Raw genomic sequence first — 26,797 nt, 5'->3', positions numbered from 1 at the left:
AGATCAGATTTGAGAGTTTATGGTGGCTGGACAGTTCAGCCCTTTCAATCCTTCTTACCACAGGCTTTTTGTACTCACTCAGTATCGGAGAGAACAAATCCTTCCCAGTTTCAGCTACTATTCTCCAGTTGGTTCCCTGTGCTTTCCAAACTATTGGCTATTTTGTGGTTCTCCTGTTCTCAGGTCTGGAGGATGCCCTGTTGCTTCTTTCCTCTTCCTCCTGCATGGACAACCATACCAGGTCTATAGCTATATTGGTGGTTTGACCTCACAACCTGCACTTGGGAGTAGAGGACATCTTGGGGTTCAGCTTGTCACTTAGTTTTGTTGTAGAGCTGGCCATAGGTTTTTTTCTTTTTTCTGCTACAGTTGCTCTATTAGTTTTCATGTGGGGATTCAAAGAGATTAAAAACTTATGTTGTCATTGTTGCTTTTTTCCCAGAGTACCTCTAACTCCACGGCATTTTGATCCTGTAGCTACCCATTTAGAGAAGTTTCTTTTTCTTGATATGTCATTTTTCTTTTTTACTTTTTGTTATGAAATAATGACAAGAAGTTGCAAATAAATATACACGGAAGTCGCATGCATCCTCCACCTACTCTTCTAATGTTGACATCTTGTATAAGTATAGTATAATGTCAAAACCAGGAAATTGACATTGGTGTAATCCATATAACTTACTCAAATTTCACTAGCTATGCACATACTCATTTGTGTGTGTGTGTGTGTGTATGTAGTTCTGTGCAATTTTATCACATCCATAGCTTTGTGTAATTGTCACAATCAAAGTACAGAACTGGTCTATCATCAGAAAGCTTCCTCAAACTAAACTCTGATAGCCACTTCCCCAATCTCTAACCCATGGGAACCACTAATCTGTTCTTCATCTATGATTGCGTTATTTGAAGAATGCTATATAAAAATTATTTGTATTTATATAGGATTATATTTTTATTTATACAATTATAAAATTCCTTTTGAGATTGAACTTTTTTACTCAACATAGTTCTCTTGAATATGTCAAGTTGTGTGTTTTAAGCCTATACATTCATGTGCAGGCTCTTGCATGAAGGTAGGTTTTAATTTCTCTAGGATAATTGCCCAAGAGTACAATCACTGGGTCACATGGTAGATGTATTTTTAGTTTTAGAAGAGATAGGCAAACTATTTTTCAAAGTGGCTGTACCATTTTTTATTCTCATCAGCAATGTATGAATGATCTAGCTTCTCTGCTTCCTCTTCAACATTTGGTGTTAATACTCTTTTTAAATTTTACACATTCTGATAGGTATGTAGTAATACTGCATTGTGATTTTAGTTTGTCTTTATCTAATGGCTAATGATGTTGAACATCTTTTCATGGACTTATTTGCCATTTGTATATCTTCTGAAATCAGATGACATTGGGTACATTCAAGGTGTTATGGCCATAGACACCATTTGTATATCCTTCTCGGTGAAATGTCTTTGATGTCATTGGCTTGTTTTCTTGTTTTCTTTTCTTTACCTGACTGCCCGCCTGCCTTCCTGCCTCCCTCCTTCCCTCCTTTCCTCCTTCCCTCCTTTCCTTCTTCTCTCCTTCCTTCCTTCTTTCCTCCCTTCTTCTCTCCCTTCCTTCCTTCTTATTGAGATGGGATCTTTACTGTCACTCAGGCTGGAATAAAGTGGCATGATCACAGTGGTCACTGTAGCCTAATCCCAGCACTTTGGGAGCTCAAGCCGGGCGGATCACAACCTCAGCCTCTGAGTACCATCCTGGACTACAGATGCATGCCACCATGCCTGGCTAGTTTTTTAAAAAAAAAAATTTATAAAGACAGCAATGGCGGTCCCTGTGTTGACTAGCTTGTCTCAAAGGCTGAGGCTCAAGAGAATGGCGTTATCTTGGCCTCCCAGAGCTTGCTGGGATTACAGATGGCCACTGCACCATGCTGGGAGACAGCGAGTAGAGTGGGAGCCGAGAGTTTCAAAAAAATTTTCTAAATAAATAAATTGTTTGATCACTTTTACTGTTTAACCTTTTGAGCTCAATTAAAAACCTATATCCTGATAGCTAGTTACTAGTCCATGTCACCATACATGGCTAGTTTGTAAAAAACATTTATCTCCCAGTGTTTATCTAGGCTTTTTCAAACTCCTGGGCTTCAAGCGATCCTCTTTCTTAGAGCCTCCCAAAGTTTTTGAGCCACCATGCTTGGCCTTTGTTTTCTAATGGAATTTATCAATTTTTAATTTTTATAAAAATATATATATTTTGGTTACAAGTGTAAGTCAGCTACTTGCCTAGCTCTTGATAAAGATTTTCTCCTATGTTTATCTTTTTTTTCTTAAAAAGTCTTTCATACAAAATTTTTATTTTAATGTCTAATTGATCCATTTTTTTCATTTGTATGTTATATTTTGTTTTCTTTTTTGAGATAGAATCTTGCTTTTTTTTTTCTAAAAGTCTTTACATTTGGCATAATCATGGCTCGCTGGAACCTCAGTCTCTGAGCTCTAGTGATCCTCTTGCCTTGGCCTCCCAAAGTGCTGAGATTACAGGCATGAACCACTGCACCAGGCTGAAGCATTTTTTAAACTGTGGATGTTCAATTGCTCCAACACCATTTGTTGAAAAGGCTATCCTTCCTCCATTAAATTGCTTTTGTACTCTTTCCAAAATTCAGCTAGAAATACATGTGGGTCTATTTCTTGATTATCTTGCTGGGGCAGTTAATCTGTATTCTATTCAGGCCTTCAACTAATTGGGAAATCTGCTTTACTCAAATTCCACCTATTTAAATATAAATCTCATCAAAAACATCCTCACAGAAACATCCAGAATTAATGTTTGACCAAATATCTGGGCACCATAGACCAGCAAGCTGACACATAAAATTAATTATCACCCTGTATTGTATTTTATTTTGTCACCTATTTTATTTTGAGAAGTTTCCTGTGTCATTAAATCCTATGATTTTTGATAATTGCATAGAATTCTATTGTAAAAATATAATGTATTAGCCTGATCTCCAGTTGTTGTACTTTTAAGATGTTGCCACATCTTACAAGTTTTTGCCATTTTAAATAATGTTATATGAACAAACATCCTTGTATGTTTAGTATCTACTTGTAAAAAATAGAGAAATTTCTGGGTCAAAGGATGCAAATTTTTTTTAAAGCTTTTAAATGCATGTTGCCATATACCTTTCCATAAAGACCTTATTCCTACTAATAACATATGACATTTCATCCTCAGAAAAGATTGTTATGGAGCTTCATTTTTTTTATTTTAATAGTCTGAAAACTTCACATTATTTTTTGACTCAAACTTTAGTTTTTGCAATTTATTTTCCTAAATGTTGTCTTCTGTCAGTTTTCTTTATGTGTATGATGATCCTCTTCTTTATTCTAAATTGCAACATTTTGTCCCTCTCAAATATGAGGTACCCAGGACTCTGAATTCCCCCAGTTCTTGTTTGGATCACTTCTTATGGAGAGGCTTGTAGACTCAACAGAAGTGCTGAGATATTACCTTTAGATTCTGTGACATTGCAGTTAATAACTGAAAGGAAGCCTTTTCTGAAGTATAGCACACTGATGAACTGGATTGATAAAGTGGTTTTTTTCTTTTGAGACAGAGTCTTGCTCTGTCATCCAGGCTGGAGTGCGGTGACGCGATCTCGGCTCACTGCAAGCTCTGCCTCCCGGGTTCATGCCATTCTCCTGCCTCAGCCTCCCAGGTAGCTGGGACTACAGGTGCCCGCCACCACACCCGGCTAATTTTTTTGTATTTTTAGTAGAGACGGGGTTTCACCATGTTAGCCAGGATGGTCTCGATCTCCTGACCTCATGATCTGCCTGCCTTGGCCTCCCAAAAAGTTTTTTACATAGTAGTACATTTTAACAGTAGTAGCTCATCTGTTTTAGGATAATTGGTGCCTAGGGATTGAAGAGACCTTGAGAGGTCAACCAACTAATAACATTTCTGGAGGCAAAGCTGCACAGATTTCATCTTTGGCAGATGAGAATAAGGGCGGTGTTTGAAGGTTTCTTGTGGAAGAGATGATTTATTGGCTCTTCAAAACCTCTTCCAGTGTCTAACAACTATTATGAAGCCCACCATTAACCAAAATCCTGAAGAATTTAATGATGCTTAATGCCAAGGTAACTGGATATTTATATAACCAATATTTTGTAGGCAAATCTCTGAAAACATACTTTTCTTTGTCTCCTTTTTTTTTTTTTTTTTTTTTTTTTTTTTTACACCACTAGGTGGTATAGTCTAAAAACAGTTCTTATAATACATGCTTCATGGCTTTTTAGAGTAAAAAATAATGGTGATATACCCTTAGAGACATGCTTCAGGACACTTGGTTAAAAAAGGTGTGTCTCTGATGACCACCTCAAAAGAGTGGCAAACTTCACAGTGTAACTTGATAACATACATGGAAATGGATGATTATACTATGACACATTGCCACTAAACAAGGCAATCGGGTCATTGAATAGAACATAGCACACAGTTTCAAGTATTTAAGCACTGCTTTCTGGGAAGTAAAAACTGACTCAAAACCATTGATGTATTTTGACCATTAAAAATAAAAAAAAGAAGATGTAGCAGTTTAGCTCTTCTGGACATAGCATTTCCTTTCTAGAATGAGACCAGTTCAGTCAAGCTTGAAATCAGTATGAACAATGATGCTTTCCCTTAACTGTTAAGGAAAAAAAAAAATGAAATAAAAAAAATAAGTTACTGCTGCCACAGAGGCATGGCACTGGGAAAATGAAATAAATAAAAGGAAAATCGGGTGGGCGTGGTGGTTCACTCCTATAATCTCAACACTTTGGGAGGCTGAGGTTGGAGGATTGCTTGAGCCCAGGAGTTCGAGACCAGCCTGGGCAACATAGTGAAACCTCATCTCTATAAAAATAAATAAATAAATAAATAAAATAAATAAAGGGAAAATTGTTTTCTCATCATTGTATAGTCTCCTAAGAGAGAGGGCACTGAGAAGCCACTTGACAGCCCAAGGATCATTTTCACTGATTACCTGGGCACCCACGATGTCTGGTCACTTTATGAGAATACACACACCACAAACTTCCTATTCTCTTAAGAGAAGGTATTTTTTTCACATTCAGCATGATAAGAAAATGCCTACTCAAACTCTCAGCTCAGAAGCTGCAACTGTCGGCAGCTTTTGCATACATCCTGCAGGCTCAAAAAGGTGCAGGGTCAAAAGGGCAGCTCCCTTTGGTACGTGTCCCCAGCAGCATCTCCTCAAGGCAGGTGCCCAGGGCCCTTGCTAGGGAAGCAGGTGTCTGGGCTTCAAGGGTGGGCTGAAGCCTCCCCTCAGGCCAGGGCTCCCAAGAAAGCCCAGAAGAGCATCTCTCCCAGTGCTGAAAGACTTGACACTTTCTGCTGTTGCTTTTTTGCTGCCCCATGTTTGTTTTTAAGAACCTTAGCATAGGCAGAGTAGGGAGCTATCTTTTCCTCATATTTTTTTTTTTTTTTTTTTTTTGAGACGGAGTCTCGCTCTGTAGCCCAGGCTGGAGTGCAGTGGCCAGATCTCAGCTCACTGCAAGCTCCACCTCCCGGGTTCACGCCATTCTCCGGCCTCAGCCTCCCGAGTAGCTGGGACTACAGGCGCCCGCCACCTCGCCCGGCTAGTTTTTTGTATTTCTTAGTAGAGACGGGGTTTCACCGTGTTAGCCAGGATGGTCTCGATCTCCTGACCTCGTGATCCACCCGTCTCGGCCTCCCAAAGTGCTGGGATTACAGGCTTGAGCCACCGCGCCCGGCCTCTTTTCCTCATATTTTTAAAGAAGAAATAGGCTTAACTAGGGAAAATAATGGAGTTGGAAGTCTCGTTTTCTATAATGTAGTTCAAATCTTTTTTTCTTTCTGGGGTATATTTACATCTTGTTGTTTTGGGATAATTTTTGGTAAAAGATTTGAAGAGTTCCCTTTCATTCCAGTATTAGGAGTTTCCCCAGGACCACTCTTAGGTTCTTGACTTGCTGAAAACGACTGACAAGGCTCAGCATATAGTTGTACTTATGGCTAAGATTTATTATAGTGCAAGGATACAAAGCGAAACAAGTAAAGAGAAAAGTTGCATAGGGAAAGTCTGGAGGAAATCTGGCTGAAGCTTCCAAGAGTCCTCTCCCAGTGGAGTTACAAAGTGCACACCTAATTCCTCCAGCAACGAGTTGTGGCACATGTGCAAGGCAAGTGTTTACTAGGGAGGCTCAATAGAGACTCGGTACCCCAGATATTTCCTGGGTGTTGGTCAGGTAGGCACACTGCCTACCACATACACAAACTCCAGATTTGCAGAAGAAAGTCAGTTGTTCAGCATAAACCACATTGGTCGGGCAAACAGTTTAGACCACTCTTATAATTTAAGGAAAATGTTATGTTACTGCAAGAACTGTTTACCAGCCAAGTTCCCAGAAGCCAGCTAAGGGCTAATCTTGCAAGCCGGTCCTTCTAAGGATCAGCAGTTTCAGGCCTGCTATGTTAACCATTTTCTGTGTAGCTGATCTCCTTGGTCAAGGCATTTTATAGCAAAATTATTATCAGTAGTGTCCCACGACACAGTATGAAACTAACCTGAATATTGACTTTACTTAAAATCCGGAGGTCTTGGATTTAGCCAATTAAAACAAATCCCATTAGCTATAAAGGTTAATCTTAGGAAGCCAGTGGCTTTCTCCTTAAGTTTTTGTATTAACCTTTTTTAACCTAGCCCGAGGCATCAATTCAAGCACAGCACATCTCTGGGTAGTAAATTGAAACTGACCTGCTTGCCTTCTTGGGCTGAGGCAGGCCATGATAGTCAAGATATTTACACAGGAAGTACAATCCCAGGGAGCATTCTTAGAAACAAAGAATTCAAGTTCAATTACCCCAGTGAAAACATGCGTTAGTCAGGTTAGCAGAGCCCCCAGTATGGCTTCCCACTGTGGGGACTTCGGCCCACAGTTTCCCTGTCCAGTCTAAATAATTCAGCTAAGTTCTTTGTTTTAGAAGGACTGCCTGAAGGCAGTTTGTTTCTGTCAGTTTTGCTCATAAGTGTGGACAGTATCTGGAGGTGTTCTTGGAAGCTAGAGGAGCTGGGGCCAGTTGCTGCTCTCTCATAGTCAGTACTGTTGGGTGTGATCATAGGCTCAGCAGTCAGTTTGAATTCAAGCCCTCACAGCATCCTGCAAAGGCAGCACTGGTGTTCAGGAGCAGTTCCAAAAAACAAATCGTTAATGCCCTCTTTCTCCTGCTCCAGGTGCCGGGTTTTTTCCTTCTTTGCTATTACACAACAGTGTGATTCATTCAGAAATCATAACTTCCCCAGCCATTGTTCATTCTTATCTAGACCTTTTATGAGGAAGGGTAGGAAGGGTTGGGTGTTAGAGGGACAAAATGATTTACATAGAAAATCACTGTTTCATGTAACAACCAGAAAAACAACATCATGTTTCAGAATGGGCTAGGACAAAATCCTGAATTTTCAAAAATTTTCAGACTGTGTTTACATTACTTATCCCTTTTGTCCTGATTATTTATTCAGGAAGCAGCCTAGAAAATATCAATTTCTGTCTAGGAGCAGCTGCATTTAGCAATCAAACTGCTTACCTAAGAAGAGAGGCGAGCAAAGAAGAGTCAGACTATCAATCCATCATTGCAAATTTCAAAATACTCTGGCAAGCTGAACACAAATTAATAGCAGTAAGCTATCCCCAGAAGGGGTCAAGAGCCCTATCTGTCAGGAATGGATGGAGGGGTCCCACTCTCTGCGATGTGCTCTCCCCAAGCTTGCAGCTTTTGACAGGGTTCTTGGGATCAATCATTTCTGGTGCAACTAGTTCGGTTTCAAATGGTCCTATCAAAGAACAAGCGCTTTCCCGCAGGCATCTGCAAGTGAGCCATGTGATAGCATAGTTTATGGCCCCACAGAGGAGTGTTGTAAACAAACCTGCAATAGTTCCAGAGACTGAGTTCTGTTCCTTGAGCCTATGCCTGTCTTCAGAGATTGGAACCGTCCCTCACAGACAGTATCAAGTTTCAGCTTAGCATAAGCTCCAGGCAGTTAGGATCTGTGAATTCAGGATTCCAAACTAGCTAGCAACTTTTCTTCTTTAGCAGCAGCAAAGCCAAGAAGATACAGGGCCAAACAACTGTGTTCCAAGTGCAATTGACAAGAAATGTTTTCTAAGCCCTTTTTATATTGTCAGGTTTAGAGTCCAATCGACCCACTCCAAAATAAGCACATTAGGCTGGAAAATCATTAGCCTCTGAGGGTCAGACAGACACCCGATTTTATAAGAACTTATTAGCAAACTAAAAACCGCTTTTTAAAACTCAAAAGGTGTTTTTTCCAGTGGAGATGAGCTATCCTTCTGTTGTCTACCTTTTCCCATAGGCTCCAACAGGCAAAAATTATAGCAAAATAATCAGTTATGGAGATTTCAGTATTTAAATACTCAGAGTTTACATTGTAATGTGTCTACTAGCAACAAAAATCAAGAGGTGCATATTCTCCTAATATTTCTTACAGAGTCACTTTCCCTAACTAGGGCAATCCCTCAAGCATTTACAAAATTATAAGCATATAATATTTTACATCAGTTTTTGTCATATTCATTCAGGTACAATAGCCACAGAATAGAAGCCATTTTTTTAAAATCTCTTTTTTTTTTCATTGCAGGTTTTCTCAAACTCCTAGTAGTAAAGTGGTAAATTCAGCATATATGACTTACATTATACCTGCTGAGAGATTTCTAGTTGGAATGTAAAGGGCTGCTGTACCAGGCGATGGGGTATTATTTCCCCCACTCCCCTTTCTTGCTGGTTTATCTAAAGCCTTGTTCTAGCTCTTGGAACTGACTTAACAAAAATGGTAGAAGTTTGCATTGCTTTCTCTTCCTTCCCACTTGAAAGAGAAAGCAATGCAAACTTTTAACATTTGTGGCCCATGCAAAATGTGTTTTGGGAATGTTTGGACCCTTTCTCTTCTCGTCTAGAGGAGAGAACAAAACCCAAAGGCATCAGCCAGGCTGCACTTTTTAATCCCTTCATTTTAGCTACCCATGGCCAAAAGTATCCAGGGAATCTAATGAACCAATTGTCCTGGGGTTGAGTCCGTTATTTTGAATTCTGTAGGTAACTTTTACCTCTCACAACAGACATCATCTCAACAGCTGATTCATTCTACAGATGGCTAGGTAGCCACTGGGCATTGAAGGTTCACCATCGTGTCCTCTTCATCCTCCCTTTTCCCAAACCCTGCTTTAGCCATAGTTCAGTGATTTGGGTTGTTTTTTTTTTTTAGCAAATCCCACTTGTGATAGTAGCTGTCATCCCCAGTTTGGGGATTTGCTAGAACTCAGCATATATAGTCGTACTCATGGATACGATTTATTATGTTGAAAGGATACAAAGTAAAACTGAGAAAGAAAATAGAAAAGGCATATGGGGTGCAGTCTGGAGGAAATTAGGCACACTCTTCCAAAAAGTCCTGTTCCAGTGCAGTCCCACAGGATGTGCTTAATTCCTCCAGCAATGAGTTGTGATAACACAGGAAGTCTTGGCCATTTGCAAAAAATAAAAATGTTACAAGATATGTTAAGCTTTGGCTACTTTTCCTTAGTAACATAAAAGTTGTGATACCATGCTCTACAAACATTGGTCATAGTTACCAAGCTTATCTTTTTGCAGCTCAAGGAAGGATTTTCGTATGGCAAATGGCCAAGAATTCCTGATTGAAAATGCAAGACTTCTCCAAGTTCTCTTGAAATACTGACAGGATGGTGGAAAGAGCCTGGACTTTGTTTTTCTATTCCCCACTTCAAACTTGGTTTTGCCACTTAGTATTAAGTTCACTTTGGCAAGGGGTGATCTATTTGCATCTCAACTTCCTTATCAATAAAATGTCATACAAATCTCCCAGTCACAGGGTTGTTATAAGAAAATTAGCATATATGGGGTCCAGCGTGGTGGCTCATGCATGTAATCCCAGCACATTGGGAGGCCGAGACAGGCGGATCATGACGTCGGGAGTTTGAGACAAGCCTGGCCAACGTGGTGAAACCCCGTCTCTACGGGGTTTTTTAATAATACAAAAATTAGCTGGACGTAGTGGTGGGCACCCATAATCCCAGCTACTCGGGAGGCTGAGGCAGGAGAATCGTTTGAGCCCGGGAGGCGGGGGTTGCAGTGAGCCGATATCGTGCCATTGCCCTCTAGCCTGGGCCACAGGACCAGACTGCATCTCAAAAAAAAAGAAAAAAGAAAATGAGCAATATGGAGTACTTGGTGGCTCCATACTTGATGCAAAGTAGGAGTTCCATAAACGTAATATTCTCTTTACCTTGAAAAAAATGCCCACTAAAAGACAGGGACTGTAAAATTTATATAAACTTTATTTACAAAAGCCCCAACTAGAAAAAATCTAAATGACAGCCTAAAATGACCATCACTGGTAGACTGAATTTTTAAAAATTGTGGCATGTTGATGCAATGCAATACTACACACAGCATCAACTACTATTACTGCAAAAACATGGATATATCTCACTGACATAATGTTGAATAACATAGGATAATGCATACTGTATAATGCATTGAAAGTAAGTTCAAAAACAAGCAAATTAATCTATGGTGACACAGATCATTAATGGTAAACTTTTGAAGGGAGTATGGATTGGAAGGGGGATACATGGAGCCAGTTGGGGTGCTGGCAGTGTTCTATGTCTTTACCTGCATGGTGGTGGTAACACAGGGGTATACGTATATAAAAATCCATCAAGCTGTGCACTTATGATTTGTACATTTTACATGTACTTGTATATTATTTACATTTGTACATCAATTTTTTTTTTTTTTTTTTTTTTTTGAGACAGAGTCTTGCTCAGTCGCCCAGGCTGGAGTGCAGTGGCCGGATCTCAGCTCACTGCAAGCTCCGCCTCCCGGGTTTACGCCATTCTCCTGCCTCAGCCTCCCGAGTAGCTGGGACTACAGGCGCCCGCCACCTCGCCCGGCTAGTTTTTTGTATTTTTTAGTAGAGACAGGGTTTCACCGTTTTAGCCAGGATGGTCTCGATCTCCTGACCTCCTGATCCGCCCGTCTCAGCCTCCCAAAGTGCTGGGATTACAGGCTTGAGCCACCGCGCCCGGCCTGTACATCAATTTTAAAAGCTACTCGTTTTGATCCAGGAGCTGGATTTTATATCAATATCATTTTATTAGGAGAGTATCTAGCTCTAGATATGACATGGCAACAGCTGGCTACCTGGCAAGCTGTGGTCAGTGTGTTCCTTGTATGTGGCCCCATTTCAGAGCTTGCCTGGAGCTGACGGGCATATTGTGAGGGTCATGCTCCATCATCATTGACAGCTGGAGATGCCATCACATGTCATTGGCAGCAAAGCACAGGGAAAACCAGGCAGTGGACTCTGCTTCCCACCCTTAGGCTGTGAGGCACAAGCCCCAGCAATGGAAGGATTAGAAAGCCTCTCAATTTAAAAAGACAAGGGGAGGGGAATGTGGGCTGCACAATTTATAAATAGACATTGCCCAAGGCTGCCTGATGATGAAGTGGTTGTTTAGTAAATCTTTCTCCTTTAAGGATGCCAGTATCGGAGACCATTTTAAAAAGACCAGTTTCATTTTGTCTTTTGGGGGAGATCTGGGTTTCATTGTCAGCCCTGTTGGGTGATATTTCCCTCTGTCGGATTTAGGGGCAGGCCTTCAATATTTGGCATCACCTTTACATGGAGCACAAAGATGATGATGATGATGATGTGTCTTTTGCCAAATGGATGAGCAGCTTCTGGGGCCACAGCTGGAGAGAGGAGGATCAGAGAGGACTCCGGGAACGCCACCGACCACAAGCCACCAGTCACAGGAAGACCTCACTGCCCTGCCCAGTGAGTGATTGTCATGGAACCGGAGGGGAGAGCTGGAATAGGGGAGGGGGTTTCTCTTAAATAATTTTTTGAGGAGTCTTTGGATTTAAAGTTTTCTTTGGTTTAAAACCAGTACTTCCGAGTCTTTCTCATACCCACAGAAATCTCTCTTATTATTCCATCTTGTCTTTCAAGGGACCTGATTTTCATCTAATGGGTAATGATTTCTTCATTTTCAGTTTTCTGAGAGATCTTTAACCACTCTCCAGAGCTCCTGATAAGCCTGAGATAATCCCACCGAGTGACAGAACTTAAGCCAAAGGAAAGAAACTTGATGCTCTACTTAGTCTGTGTAGCCTTGTGGCTCAATGTGTGATTTCCATCTGAAATACTGAAAATTGTTCCACTCTTTGGTAGACCTTCTAAGGAACTGGGGATCCCACATAACAAGTCACTACCTTTGAGACATTTGACATACTTGTTTTTCTTTCTGGGAGGCCATTTGGTCTCTAGATGGGAGAGGGAGCTAAAATTCTCCTGCCCTCGGCACTGTTTTGTTATGGCTAGGCAGAGCACCTGGTATCTGGGGAACAAGATGCAGAAAAGCTCCCAAGAGGGGAATGGCTGGGCTTGGTCAGCTGTGGACTCAGTGGCAGGTACGGGTGGCTATTCTCTCTGCTCTCCTGTGATGCTAGAAGGCTCCACAGTAGACATGTGTGTCCTCCGCTTCACAGTTACACAGCAATAATACAGCTTTTCTTTTATGTAAGTCACGTGAAATGTCAGCTACCAGAGGATAGTTTCCCAATCCCCTGCTGTTGCCAACCCCAGAACCAAGTAAGTTTTGTTTGGGGTAATATTATTTTATTTTTAACTTCAGGCTTCCCAGACACATAATGTCTATAAGACATATGAAAGTGTATAAGGCAACCTCTGTTACTCCTGGTGATCAGCAAGTTTGAGGAATGAGAATTCTTTGAGACACAAATATTTCAAAATAGATCCCTTGCCAAATGCATACTCAGGGACAAAGGGCAATCTTCAACCCTTCTTTCAGCTTCAGGTTGCTAAAGTGAAAAAGATGGGGGTGTTGGACTGAGTGATCGCTAAGAACCCTTCTACCTCTGACCTTCCATGTTCTGTTATAAAATAAACACCTACTTATTGCCTCTCATTTTAATCTATGTTCCACAATAAGTGAAGTATCCAGGCTGTGTGAACCAGGAGTATGATTACTTTCCAGTTTCCAGATGTGAGAACAGGGATAAACAAAAACAAAAACCATAATTTACTATTTATTACAATGGCCCCTTGGAGCCACAGGAAATATGAAAACAAAGAAAGAAATATGATTTACTAGTTCCTTGAATAAACTTTAGCGTCTATAGGGCTTTTAAAACGGAGATGGTTACCCTATTTATATAATTCACTTTTAGGTTGCAATGTTGTTTGCCTTAGTCTATGGAATCACAGCATCTATTATGTATAACATTTGTAAACTGTGTCCTTATGACATCTTTATCTGCTCATCCCTGCTTCAGGCATTTGCCTGAATTAATCTGTTTAGATTCTCTGAGTCAGCAATGAATTCCATAATTATTAGACTAACATGCAGAATAAAAATTGCTGGATTAAAAAAGTTAAAAATATGACTGAATAGAATGGAGAAACAGTAAGCACAGAGCACAAATCAGAGGAACCAGAGGTCAGTGGGCAGAGTCCTGGAAAGTAGTTGGGGAGTCTAATAGTTCATTCTTTATGTACGTAATGCTGTATGTGTATAAGTGAATCTATACTTGAATACTTAACTCTTTCTATCTCTAAAATGTAATCAAATATTCTTACTTTTGGTGCGGTGCCGTGGTTCACACCTAGAATCCCAGCACTCTGGGGTGCCAAGGTGGGAGGATCACTTGAACTAAGGAGTTTGAGACCAGCCTGGGCAACATAGTGAGACTCCGTCTCTCCAAAAAAAAAAATAGCAGGGTGTGGTGGTGCTCCCATAGTCCCAGCTACTTGGAAGGCTGAGGTGGGAAGATCACTTGAGCCCAAGAGGTCGAGGCTGCAGTGAATGGTGGTCATGCCACTGCTTTCCAACATGGGTAACAGAATGAGACCTTGTCTAAAATATATATATATATATATATATATATATATATTCTTATTTTAAGGAACAGTTTGGTTTTCAATTTTTCGTCTGCTTTGAGCTAATGAAAATACCTTAAAGAGAAAAGCTTACTCTTATCCTTACTTTTTTTCTTCTCTCCCGACTGCTCTAAGGCCCTTCCCTCTCTCAACCTTTTAATACTCTATAACCATCAATATTACATTCAGTATTATATGCATAGGAGGAGAAGAACTTTCGCCCTTGCCTACTTTGAATGTGGTTTCTTTTTTTCCCCACTTCTCCTTGAATGTAGTTTCTAATACATCTTCATCAGTCTCATGATTCACACAAAACCACAATGATCAACGTTAATTTATTTCACATATTTATTGAACACCTACTGTGAGCCAAACATTGTCCGAGTATCACAGGGTGAAACAAGACATGTCCAGACCCCACACTTGTGGAACTGTCAGTCTAGTAGAAAATACAAATTTGGCAGAAAGAATGAGGTACAACAAAGGGTAAAGCTTAGGCCTTTTTATAGAATGCTACTTTTTCTCCAGACTCATTAGAACCTGTGTTTGCTGAATTAAAGTGAATAAAGAAATCCAACGTTATTGTTCTGTTGTCCTTAGTGAAAGGAACGTAATATGAAGTTTCTCTTGTTATTAAACTGACTTGCCTTCTCTCTCCAACATCACATGAATACAAAACTGAAGTAAAACAGTTTCCCTGTCATGTATTTATTCTGTGGAAGTGCATTTTTAATATGTTTAGTCTGTTTAGCTTTCTAGTCATCATCTCCTTCAGCTTAACATGGTTCTCTTAACATTGTTCTGTGTAGTCTGGGCCTCGTGGAAGGGAAGATTGTGCTAAATGAAAGATCTTTGGGAGAAGAAACTGCGTTTATTGGCCCAGGGCTTTTGTAACTCCAGATGGGCCTTCACAGTGCTTCTTCTGTGCTCCAGGGAAGGCACCATATGTACTTGCCCACATGATATAGTTTGAAGGATATAGAATAAGTCTCTACCGATGTACACCCAAGACTTTTTCTTTTTTCTGGAATGCCGGGCGCGGTTTTTTCCCAGCTTTACAAAAAAAGTTCTGGAATCCCACTGCTATGCAGAACGTGCAGGTTTGTCACGTACTGCACTAGCCTACAGATGTGCCAAAAAAAAAAAAAAAATAAAAAAAATAAAAAAAAAAAAATAAAGTGGAATTTGCAGAACGTGCAGGTTTGTCACGTAGGTATACATGTGCCATGGTGGTTTGCTGCACCTATCAACCTGTCATCTAGGTTTTAAGCCCTGCATGCATTAGGTATTTATCCTAATGCTCTCCCTCCCCTGGCCCTCAACCCTCTGATAGGCCCCAGTGTGTGAGTTGTTCTCCTCCCTGGATCCATGTGTTCTCATTGTTCGACTCCCACTTGTGAGTGAGAACATGTGGTATTTGGTTTTCTGTTCCTGTGTTAGTTTGCTGAGAATGATGGCTTCCAGCTTCATCTATGTCCCTGCGAAGGACATGATCTTATTCTTTTTATGGTTGCATAGTATTTCATGGTATATATGCACCACATTTTCTTTATCCACTCTATCAGTGATGGGCATTTGTGTTGGTCCCATGTCTTTGCTATTGTAAATAGTGCTGCAGCAAACATACGTGTGCATGTGTCTTTATAGTAGAATGATTTATATTCCTTTGGGTATATGCCCAGTAATGGGATTGCTGGATCAAATGGTATTTCTTGTTCTAGATCCTTGAGGAATCACCACACTGTCTTCCACAATGATTGAACTAATTTACATTCCCCCCAACAGTGTAAAAGCATTCCTATTTCTCCACAGCCTTGCCAGCATCTATTGTTTCTTGACTTTTTAATAATCGCTATTCTGACTGGTGTGAGATGGTGTCTCATTGTGGTTTTGATTTTGCATTTCTCTAATGATCAGTGATGTTGAGCTTTTTTCATATGTTTGTTTGGCCGCATTAGTGTCTTCTTTTGAGAAGTGTCTGTTCATATCCTTTGCCCACTTTTCGATGGGTTTGTTTGTTTGTTTCTTGTAAATTTGTTTAAGTTCATTGTAGATTCTGGATATTAGACTTTTGTTAGATGAGTAGATTGCAAACATTTTCCCCCATTCTGTAGGTTGTCTGTTCACTCTGATGATAGTTTCTTTTGCTGTGCAGAAGCTCTTTAGTTTAATTAGATTCCATTTGTCAATTTTGGCTTTTATTGCAATTGCTGTTGGTGTTTTCATCATGAAGTATTTGCCCACGCCTATGTCCTGAATGGTACTGCCTAGGTTTTCTTCTAGGGTTGTTATGGTTTTGGGATTTACATTTAAGTCTTTAATCCATCTTGAGTTAATTTTTGTAAAAGGTATAAGGAAGGGATCCAGTTTCAGTTTTCTGCATATGGCTGGCCAATTTTCCCAGCACCATTTATTAAATAGGGAATCCTTTCCCCATTGCTTGTTTCTGTCAGATTTGCCAAAGATCAGATGGTTATATAACTGTGGTCTTATTTCTGACTTCTTTATTCTGTTCCACTGCTCTATGTGTCTGTTTTGGTACCTGTTACCTGTTACCATGCTATTTTGGTTACTGCAGCCTTATAGTATAGTTCGAAGTCAGGTAGCATGATGCCTCCTTTTTTTTCTTCTTTTTTCTTTTTATTTTTTCTTTCTTTCTTCTTTTTTTTTTCGAGATGAAGTCTCATTCTATTGCCCAGGCTGGAGTGCAGTGGTGAGATCTCGGCTCACTACAACCTCTGCCTCTGGGGTTCAAGCAATTGTCCCGCCTCAGCCTCCTGAGTAGCCAAGACTACAGGCATGCACCACCACACCTGGCTAATTTTTGCATTTTTAGTAGAGATGAAATTTCACCATGTTAGCCTGGCTGGTCTTGAACCCCTGACCTCAGGTGATCTGCCCGCCTTGGCCTCCCAAAGTGCTGAGATTACAGGTGTGAGCCACTGCACTCGGCTTTTTTTTTTTTTTTTTTTTTTAATAAAATTACCTTTCTCCATTGTATATTCTCTCTCCATGCTCTCACTTTAAAATGATGAAAGGTATTTGTAATTTTAGTTTTTATCGTTGATCTACTTTCAGTTGGCTACACTCTCATTCTTATAGTATCTCTCTACAGGGCAGGTGGGGCATGGCCCTCTTAGGGGAGTTCTCACAAACCTGGACACATACTATCAAGTGTCATGATTGGCAGTGGCTTCTTGTATTTCAGCTTATATTTGAATTTAATTTTCATAGGAGGCAATTCCTTAATCCAAGGAAATGAAACTAATGATAGAATTTCAGGTACCAGTGACAACTGTATAGGGAGCTTTTAGCATAATGTTCCGTGGACTTTTCTGTCTTCTTCTAGGTGCTAAGGTGGAGGAGTTGTAGAAAGGCAGCGGAGAGGAGTGGTCAGGAGCAAGTGCTCTGGAGCTGGCCTCCTGTGTCCTTCATTTACTAGCAGCATAACTCTGAGCAAGCTGCTTGAACTCTCTTTGCCTCCAGTTCCCTACATGTAAATGGGATTGGTGATCATAGTACAGATCTCATAAAGGTGCTATGAATATTCAATAAGTAATGTATATATATAGTGCTTTGGAAAGTGCCTAGTACCTATTAACTTATTTATTAAAATAGTAAGTTTTTTTTTAACGCTAAATGTATACAGTGTATACATTTAGAAAAGGAGAGGGGACTTTATTTCCTGTAAAGCTTATAGCCTGCAAGGTGGCCATCCCACAGCCTGGGAAGCATAGCCTCCAGAAAGACTGGAGACAGACACTTCAGAGGAGGAGGGGTAAGGGGTAGGAGCTTTATGCTGAACAGGTTGGCTAAACATCCATATGCAACAGCTGATAGGAGGAGCTATGAATATTCTTGAAGGTGATCCTGACACAGTTCTGTGGACACAGGAATTTTGAACAAACATGCATGTAGCATGTATGACCCATGCTCACTTTGGGATGGAGACTTAACATTTAAATATATTACAATTAGGCCCTATTCCTGAAAAGATCTTCTCAGGGCAGGAAGGTGAGTGAGTGTGCAGCCCCCATAAACCGGCTAGGACCAGTCCATGGTTGGTAGTCTTGTCAGGAGAAAGTTATTGAAATCAGTCTCTTGTCCAATCAAAACTGTAGTAATGGCTGGTGGAACAAGAGAATCAGCTAGTCAGCATGTGATGGAGCTACAAATTGTTTTAATGCTGCATGTGTCAGAGCTGGTGCTTGTTTAGCTGCTAGAGGAAAGTAAAAACCTTGTGGCAGTCAGAACATGGTTTATTCTTTAAGTGTAGGGGTGCACGACTTAACCCTTGCCTAGCATGGCCTTAGGTTCTGTTTATAATTAGGTATCTTATTGCCACAAAGACTTTGTTCTGTCAGTGTTGTGATCTCTATTTTAACATTAATGCTGGTCAATTGTTGTGTCTAAACCATACATGACAGGGTACAACGAGGCGCATCTGAGCTCCTGTCCTGTCATGGCTCGGAACTAAGTTTTTAAGGTTTTTATGGAATCCCCTTGGCCAAGAGGGGGTCTGTTCAGTTGATGGGGGGCTTAGGATTTTATTTTTAGTTTACATACCTAATAAGATGCTTTCTCTCTTTCCATCTCCTCCCTCTGCACCTCCTCCTCCTCCTCTGTCAGAGGTGTTGACACTTGGAAATTTTTTTCCAGATGCCTTCAGTTAATTACTGCACAAAATTCTAGAGTTTTTCATTTTCCGTTTACTTCATTGTCTTTCATGTTTCTCTTTTATATTACAATGGGAAGATCATTGGTAATTTTATATTGAACACTGGCAGGTAGCATATGTTCTGTTATGGACTGAATGTTTGTGCTTCCCCTTGCCCATTCATATGTTGAAGCCCTAATCTCCAATGTGATGGTATTTGGAAATGGATCCTTTGAGAGATAATTAGGGTTAGATGAGTTCATGAGGGTGGGGTCCTGGCCTAATGGGATTATACCCTTATAAGAAGAGACATCAGAGAGCTTATTCTTCCTCTCTGTCTCCCAATGTGTGCATAAAAAAAAAAGCAGACATGTGAGGGTGCAGTGAGAAGGCAGCCATCTGCAAGCCAGGAAGAGAGCCCTCACCAGGAACTGAATTAGCCAGAGCCTAGATCTGGGACTTCCTACCCTCCAGAACTGTGAGAAACAAATTTCTGTTGCATAAGCTACTCAGGTTATGGTATTTTGTTAATGGCAGCCCAAGGTGACTAATACATTTTCATAACAAGCATCATCACTAGAGAGTGGAGAGCTAGTAGGGAAAACATTATTATACATGACCTAATTTAATGTCGTTTGGGGTTATGATCTCAGAGGCATATGGTTTAGATGGGCTTAGTTTGGCTACTGCAGCTTTGGGATGAGTAAGACAAGTCCTTGAATTTTGCTTTAGGAAAAGATTCCAAGTGCCTGAGGTGTGAAGTGTTATAAGCTCACAGGAGTTTCTTCTTATAGCTCTCCTCTAGCCACTGTATAACTTGTGATAGGGTGTTGATGACAGTTTTGCATTGATTTAATGTGTAATAGTGTGACCAAGCAGGGTCTGTTCATTTCCCTAATTAAACAAAGTTATTTTACTGATTAGTTTAAAACATTGTTTGACTTCCCTGAAGGATGTATAGTACATGGCTACTAAGCTTATCTTTATTATTTCTAAAAGAACTATCATTTTACCAGTTGAACATTTGAATGTTTTCCCTGATAGTGTTTCCATGTATAGCTAGTCTACTCATTTGTAGTCCTCTGGCTCTGATGATAGCATTAGACTACGTTATAAAATACTCCTCATATAAAATTCTTTTAGATGAATTCCTAAAGACCTATAGATTATTATTACTAACTTTATAATAGAATTCTGTTTAAATTGGCACATGGTTAAAAGTCACATTTACAGGCAGTTTCACATGGAAATAGAATAAAGCTGTTGCTGTTGTTAAAGATAAAGGATTTAGTACTGCTAAGCCAGGAACCAGATGTCACATGCTTAGGCATGTCACTTTATCTCTCTAATAAAGTCACTAGTCACATAAGTCTTAGGCAAGACTTAGCCTCACTAAGATGCATTTTCCTCATCTGTAAAAGGGGAAGAATCACTCCTTGCAGACTTTATTCTGAAGTTAGCTATCAAGGACATGGCCCCAGAGTGCCAGGCACATACTGTGCACTGGGACTCAGTATGGGTCTTATTATCCCAGCACCTGGATCTTTCTCATTATGTCTCATTATGCTGTTAACCATTGACTACAGGGTTGGAGGGATAAAAATGAAGGGTGATTGCAATTAAAGCCAAAATAAATAACATCAAGTAGTTAAGCTCTTGAGGTGAATATATTACATAACCAATCTCCCTCTCCCCACCTTTCCTTTTAGGTTTATTGGCACTTAAAAACACACACACACACACACACACACACTTTCTTTTTTTAGATCTGTTTTAGGCTCAAAGCAATATTGAGCAGAAGGTACAGAGTTTTCCATAGCCGTCATACTCCCAGATATGCATACCTCTCCCATGATTAACCTTCCTGACTAGAGCGGTACATTTGTTCCAGTTGATGAACCCACACTGACACATCATTATCACCCAGAGTCCATAGTTTACACGTTAGGATTCACTCTTGCTGTTGTACATTTTATGGGTTTGTACAAATGTATCATGGCACGCACCTACCATTATAGTGGCACACGGAATAGTTTCACTGTCCTAAAAACCAACTTCTTTTTAAATGAGAACCAATGACTTGGGGATAGAGAGTGCATGGGATTTTCTTTGATGGAGATCGTTGTTCTGGGACCACAGGGGAAAGAGTCATGCTGTTTGGAGCACTCTAATTAGGAGAGTCGGTGTACAGGGCAGTCATGTCCCTCAGTCAGTGCCTGCTGCAATGCGGTAGCCCAGGAGCCCAGGGTGAGCTCAGAGTGTGAGAAGATAGCAACCCAGGTTCTACAGCATGATTCACAAAGTAAGGGATAGATAGGTGAGGCTATTTTAAATTACCTTAGGAGGTCATATAAAATTCCAAAAATAGAACTCGCATAGCAAGTAAACATTTTTAAAGAGGAAGAGTTTCTCCATGTCCTAATTACAGTTCTCTTTTAGGCTCATGTTCCACAAAGTCATATGCCAAAGCAAAGAGACAAACTGGAAAACCTATCTGCTGTAGGGAGTTTTAAGTACACACTTTATGTTGTGATCAAACTCTTGCCATTCTTTTTAGGCTCCTTAACGGAAAAAGACATTTGTACAAACTTCCATTTCACTCCCAGTTGCAAAACTTTAATGTATTTTTTTTCCTGACAATATAATACATGCTACCCAGATATAACTGTGAAAAATACTTAAAAAAAAAAAAAAAAAAAGGAAAAGGAAGAAAACAATAGCACACCACAGAGAAAACCTTTGGTAAGAGTTTGATATGTTTTCACATTACCAATCATGGGATATTGCCCTACTTGAAATCCCTCAATGTCTCCTTATTCCAGCTCTCTTGGCTCCTGTTGGTCCACTGTGCTCCCCAGAACCACTATGCCAGCAAGCTTCTTCCATGGCAGTGGATCTGCCCATGTGGTGCTCATCTCCAGGCAGAAAGCAGTCCTTATCCTCTAACCCTTGCTCATCCTTCAGCTTGTAGTTCAATCGTCACACATTCACAGAATTCTCTCTGGATCCTTCTTCCTTACCCCCCTAAGACCCACCCCAATATATATAGGTTTACCCCATTCTACCTTCTCATTGCACCTTGAACTCCCCTTTATAGCATTTATCCAAGGACACAGACACATGCCCTATTTGTTAAACATCTATCTCCTGTGCAGATGCAATCTCTAAGAGACTGTTTTGCTCCCCATCCTATCCACAGCACCTACTACCATGACTGACCTATTTAGTAAATGGACTAATATATACAGATTTATCTTAGGTATCTTAGCAGCTTTACACATCTTTAACCATATTTCTGATTATTTGAGAATAAGTTTCTAGGTATGCATATCTAGAAAGATATGCATATGTTTGCCAGTGCTGCCATAACAAAATACCACACACCGGGTGGCTTAAACGGGAGAAATTTATTTTCTTACAGTTCTGGAGGCTAGGTAGTCCAAGATTAAGGCTTCTTTTGGGGCCTCGCTTGTTTGATTGCTGATGGCTGCCTTCTCACTGTGATTTTCCATGGTCTGTCTTCTGTGAGTGAGCAACTCTGTTGTCTCTCTATGTGCTCAAATTTCCTCTTCTTGTAAGACACCCGTCAGATTGGATTAGGGCTCACCCTAATGGCCTCATTTTACTTAATCACCTCTTTAAAGCCCTATAGCTAAATGCAGTAACATTCAGAGCTGTTGGGGGTTAGGGTTTCAACCTATGATTTTTGGAGAGATATAGTTCAACCCAGAACAACATACAATGGCTGGATCTAAGGAGGGGAATATTTTAAGCTTATTATTTTTTCTTTTTTACATCTTCTTGGACACCAATAGTTTAAGCTTCTTAGCACATATTTCTCAAGGCTTCCTAAGAAGGCTGCACACATTTATAATCCCATCAGTAAGGGATGATAGTTCCTGTCTCCCTGTACTCTTGCCAGTGTTGGCATTGTTAAAACACATTTTTTTTTTTTGCTAACCTGAAAGGTAAAATATTGTTATTTTATTTTACAGAATCTTTGACTGCTAATTAAATATTAACATTCATAACCATTTGGTATTTCCTTTTCTTTTATTCTTTATACTGTACATTCAATATATATTTAATGAACCCATGCCATGAACAAGGCAAGGTGCTGGGTACTAGCAGAGAGTAAAGCATAGCCCTTGATACGATGCAGCACACAATCTAGTGGAGAAGAGAGGTACTGAACAAAACTACCCAAATTATTAATCACAGTTGTGATAAGTTTCCCAGAGGAGAAGTACTGGAACCCAAGAGAGCATCTGGCAGGAACCTGAACCAATCAGAGACGTAGAAAAGACTTTCTGAGGAAATGCAGTTTTTGCTGTGACTGAAGGATGATTAGCCATTAGAAAGATGAGGGAGTAGGGTCGTGGATGAGGTCACTGGCAGGGAGGAGCCTGTGCCAGTGCCTGCACTACACAGGAGCAGGTGAGCTCAAGAAAAAGATCAAAGACCAGTGAGAAAGGAAAGGTAGAAAAGGAAGACTAGTCTAGAACCTTGGGGAGCCCCAACAGCTATGAGCTGACAGAAGGAAGAAGTGAGCACGTGTCTAAATCACAGTGGCAGCCAGATCAAAGGGAAAGCAGGAGGGTGCGGTGGTAGCAAGCAAGGAAACAGTGTTTTTTCAAAAGGCTCCTGTGGATAACAGAGTTGAATGCTACTGAATGACTAAGATGAAGAGCAAAAAGTGCACAGAATTTGGCAACATGAAGACCAACATCCTGATCAAAATTAGCTGTGGGTGAGGAAGCTGGACTGGAGTGAGTTGAGTGAGTCCTAGAAATTGAGAGAGCAAGTGTCATAATTATTTCAAAAAGTTTGACTTGTCTAAACTGTCTGTCCTTTGCCCATTTTCCAATTGTGATGTTAATGATTGATGTCATTATATTATATGATCTCTTTTTATGTGTGTGAGATGTACTGATGTATCTCTAGGATATTTATTAAACATTAGCAATATATAGCACATTTTTTAAAGTTCATTTTTTCACCTGTAGTTTAAATTTGTTTATGTTGCTTTTAATACATATTAGCTTTATATATATATATATTTTATTTTATTTTTACTTTTTGGAGACAGAGTCTCGCTCTGTTGCCCAGGCTGGAGTGCAGTGGCGCAATCTCAGCTCACTGCAACCTCCTCCTCGCGGGTTCAAGTGATTCTTGTGCCTCAGCCTCCCAAGTAGCTAGGATTACAGGTGCCTACCACCACACCCAGCTAATTTTTTTGTATTTTTAGTAAAGACAGGGTTTTACTATGCTAGCCAGGCTGGTCTCAAACTCCTGACATCAGGTGATCCACTCACCTCGGCCTCCCAAAGTGCTGGGATTACAGGCATGAGCCACAGTGCCTGGCCTAGCTTTATATTTTTATATAGTAAAGTTGATTTTTTTACTTATGACTTCTTCCATTACTCTTTTACTTAGAAATTGTTTCTCCATGTAAAAATTACATGAATATTTACTTTTATATTCCTTAAACATTTATGGCTCCATTAAAACATTTAAAAAATAATTTGGGGATATATTTTTACATATCAACTTAAGGATTGGCATCTTTTGTTTTAGTGTTCTAATGATGGAGTAGTAAGCAACAAAGCTAGTCTCAGGATGTTCTACTTAACGTTTTAACCAATTGACTCTGCTGCCTCACTGTAGGAGAAAAGTCTTACTGATCAAGAAAATGTGAACCCTGAAAATCTGAGACAGGTCTCAGTTAATTTAGAAAGTTTATTTTGCCAAGCTCGAGGATGCGCACCTGTGACACAGCCTCAGGAGGTCCCAACAAGTGCCCAAGGTGGTCAGAGCACACTTTGGTTTTAAACATTCTAGGGAGGCATGAGACATCAATCAACATACGCAGTATGAATATTGGTTCTATCTGGAAAGGCAGGACAACTCAAAGCAAGGCAGGAAGACTCAAAGCTTGTGGGGGCTTCCAGGTTATGGGTAGATAAGAGACAAATGGTTGCATTCTTTTGAGTTTCTGATTAGCCTTTCCAAAGGAGGCAATCAGATATACATTTATCTCAGTGAGCAGAGGGGTGACTTTGAAAGAATGGGAGGCAGATTGGCCCTCAGCAGTTCCCAGCCTGACTTTTTGCTTTAGCTTAGTGATTTGGGGCCCCAAGATTATTTTTCTTTCACATTTCCCTCCTTTTTTTTAAATACAATTTTTTGGAATAAGTATTTTAGAAGGAAATGAGTCTCTGGTCTCAGGTTTCATCTGCTCTCTCATGGATAGAATGGTTGTTTATTCCTAGACAGGTAGGTTCCACTGCTCTCTCATGGATAGAATGGTTTATTCCTAGACAGGTAGGTTCCACTGCTCTCTCATGGATAGAATGGTTTATTCCTAGACAGGTAGGTTCCACTGCTGTCTCATGGATAGAATGGTTTATTCCTAGACAGGTAGGTTCCACTGCTCTCTCATGGATAGAATGGTTTATTCCTAGACAGGTAGGTTCCACTGCTCTCTCATGGATAGAATGGTTTATTCCTAGACAGGTAGGTTCCAAGTTGTTAGGCAGGCTCATTCTTAGCAAGTTGTGAAGTCTCATGTCCTGTGAAGAGAAAATAGGAGGAGGAAGGAAGAAAAACAACAACAAACAAAAGAACAATTCTGGAATATCAATATTGGTCACATTACTCTGAAGTCCATACATCAGTAGGAAGGTATGAAAGTGGCTTATATATGTAAATAGGTTGCTGTTATTTTCTTCTGAAGTTTAAGTTGTCTAGCTTTGGCTTGCAGGGCTTTATGAAAGCATGGCCTGGATTTTGGTGACTCCAAATGAGAAAAACATGGAAAAAAAAAGAAGGGAAAAATGGAAAACATTGTTTTGAAGACTTGTAGCCAAGAAAATTTAGAATTTGGTCCAAAATGTAGAAAAGAACAAAAATTGGAAAACATTAGGCAAGTCTAAAATCTAACAACAGGTATGCTATAGTTTTTGAAACAATTTTTCTCTCTCCAGTTTCCCATTTTTACCAAAGACAAATCATGGTAGGACTGCTTTGCTTTATTATACTTGGCCTAATCATTTGTGTACAGTTCAACAAGAGTAATTATTTTTTACATAGGCTTTTAAGTTGGCTTTGATGGAACTTTGTTCTATAGAAGGAATCTCAGATAAGACTTTTTTTAAAGGTGAGCTGAGTTGGTTGATCCTCTCCTCTTGAGGTTCTAAGATAAAACCTGGGGCTCTTAGGCCTGTAAGAAGGTTACATTCTTTACTTACCACAGGTCAGGAACCCTGTACAGGAATTGTGTAGACAAGTTTGAGGGCAGTTTTCCCCAGGGACTTTTACTGGCTTTGTAAGTCAAGTTTGATTCCCTAAAGGAAAGCACACCATTCCAGTCAAAGCCTTGGTAAAATAACAAGTTTCTCCAACTGTGTCCTGCTATAAATGAAAACAGATTCTTATTGCACTTAGGCAAATAACTGTATTGCCGTAAGTTAAGAATACTCACAGTTTCCAAACTCCGGAGAAATCAGGTAGAGAGAAAACAAATATGCCCTACATTTTGTTCATGGGAGTATACTTAACTCAATTATTAAAACCTATTGTAAATAGCTTAAAAGTTTTCTTGACTCTGAAAAACAAAACAAAGGCTCAGCAAAGTTTTAAGCAAAAAGTTAAAAAAGTTAAAAAGATTACTTCAGACTTCTATTATTAGCAGTTAATTCCTGGTCTGCTTGATAGTCATACACATTTCAGCTCTCCATGAGTCCTGACGTCTTTCTTCTATTCTGATGTCACAGTCTCCAAAGTTATCAGAAACCTGCATTCAAGAGCACCTGTTAGAGTTTTATAGCTGATTATAAAACCACCTTCTAAAGAGGACCAAAACAAGACAACAATTGTCCATGGATGACAAAAAACTTTTAGGGCAGCCATAGTTAAAGACACAATTGACAAGGAAATTTGTTACTTCTGTGGCACACAATAATTTAACCTAACAATTATAATTATTACTGATAATGTCCATTAAGTCATATTGGAATTATAGGAGTTTCCCATAATTTTGGAACACATACCAATAACATATTTATAGAAATACAGCCCTAAGAAAACCAAACACCATTTTATATTTGA

General features: G+C 39.9%; 1 protein-coding gene across 2 annotated transcripts in view; it reads left to right on the top strand.

The window, feature by feature from the left end:
- The window catches only part of LNP1 (leukemia NUP98 fusion partner 1), a 50,396-nt gene that overhangs the window by 11,650 nt on the left and 11,949 nt on the right, over positions 1-26,797 (top strand). For both annotated transcript variants that reach the window (XM_050782104.1, XM_050782105.1), the window contains exon 2: positions 11,719-11,907. In XM_050782104.1, coding sequence (XP_050638061.1) covers positions 11,752-11,907 — 156 coding nt within the window. In that variant the 5' untranslated portion in view covers positions 11,719-11,751. The remainder of the gene's footprint in view (positions 1-11,718; positions 11,908-26,797) is intronic.

Source organism: Macaca thibetana, chromosome 2 (assembly GCF_024542745.1).
Source record: "Macaca thibetana thibetana isolate TM-01 chromosome 2, ASM2454274v1, whole genome shotgun sequence".
Classification (NCBI taxonomy): Eukaryota; Metazoa; Chordata; class Mammalia; order Primates; family Cercopithecidae; genus Macaca; species Macaca thibetana.
This window is presented reverse-complemented; position numbering and strand designations above follow the sequence as displayed.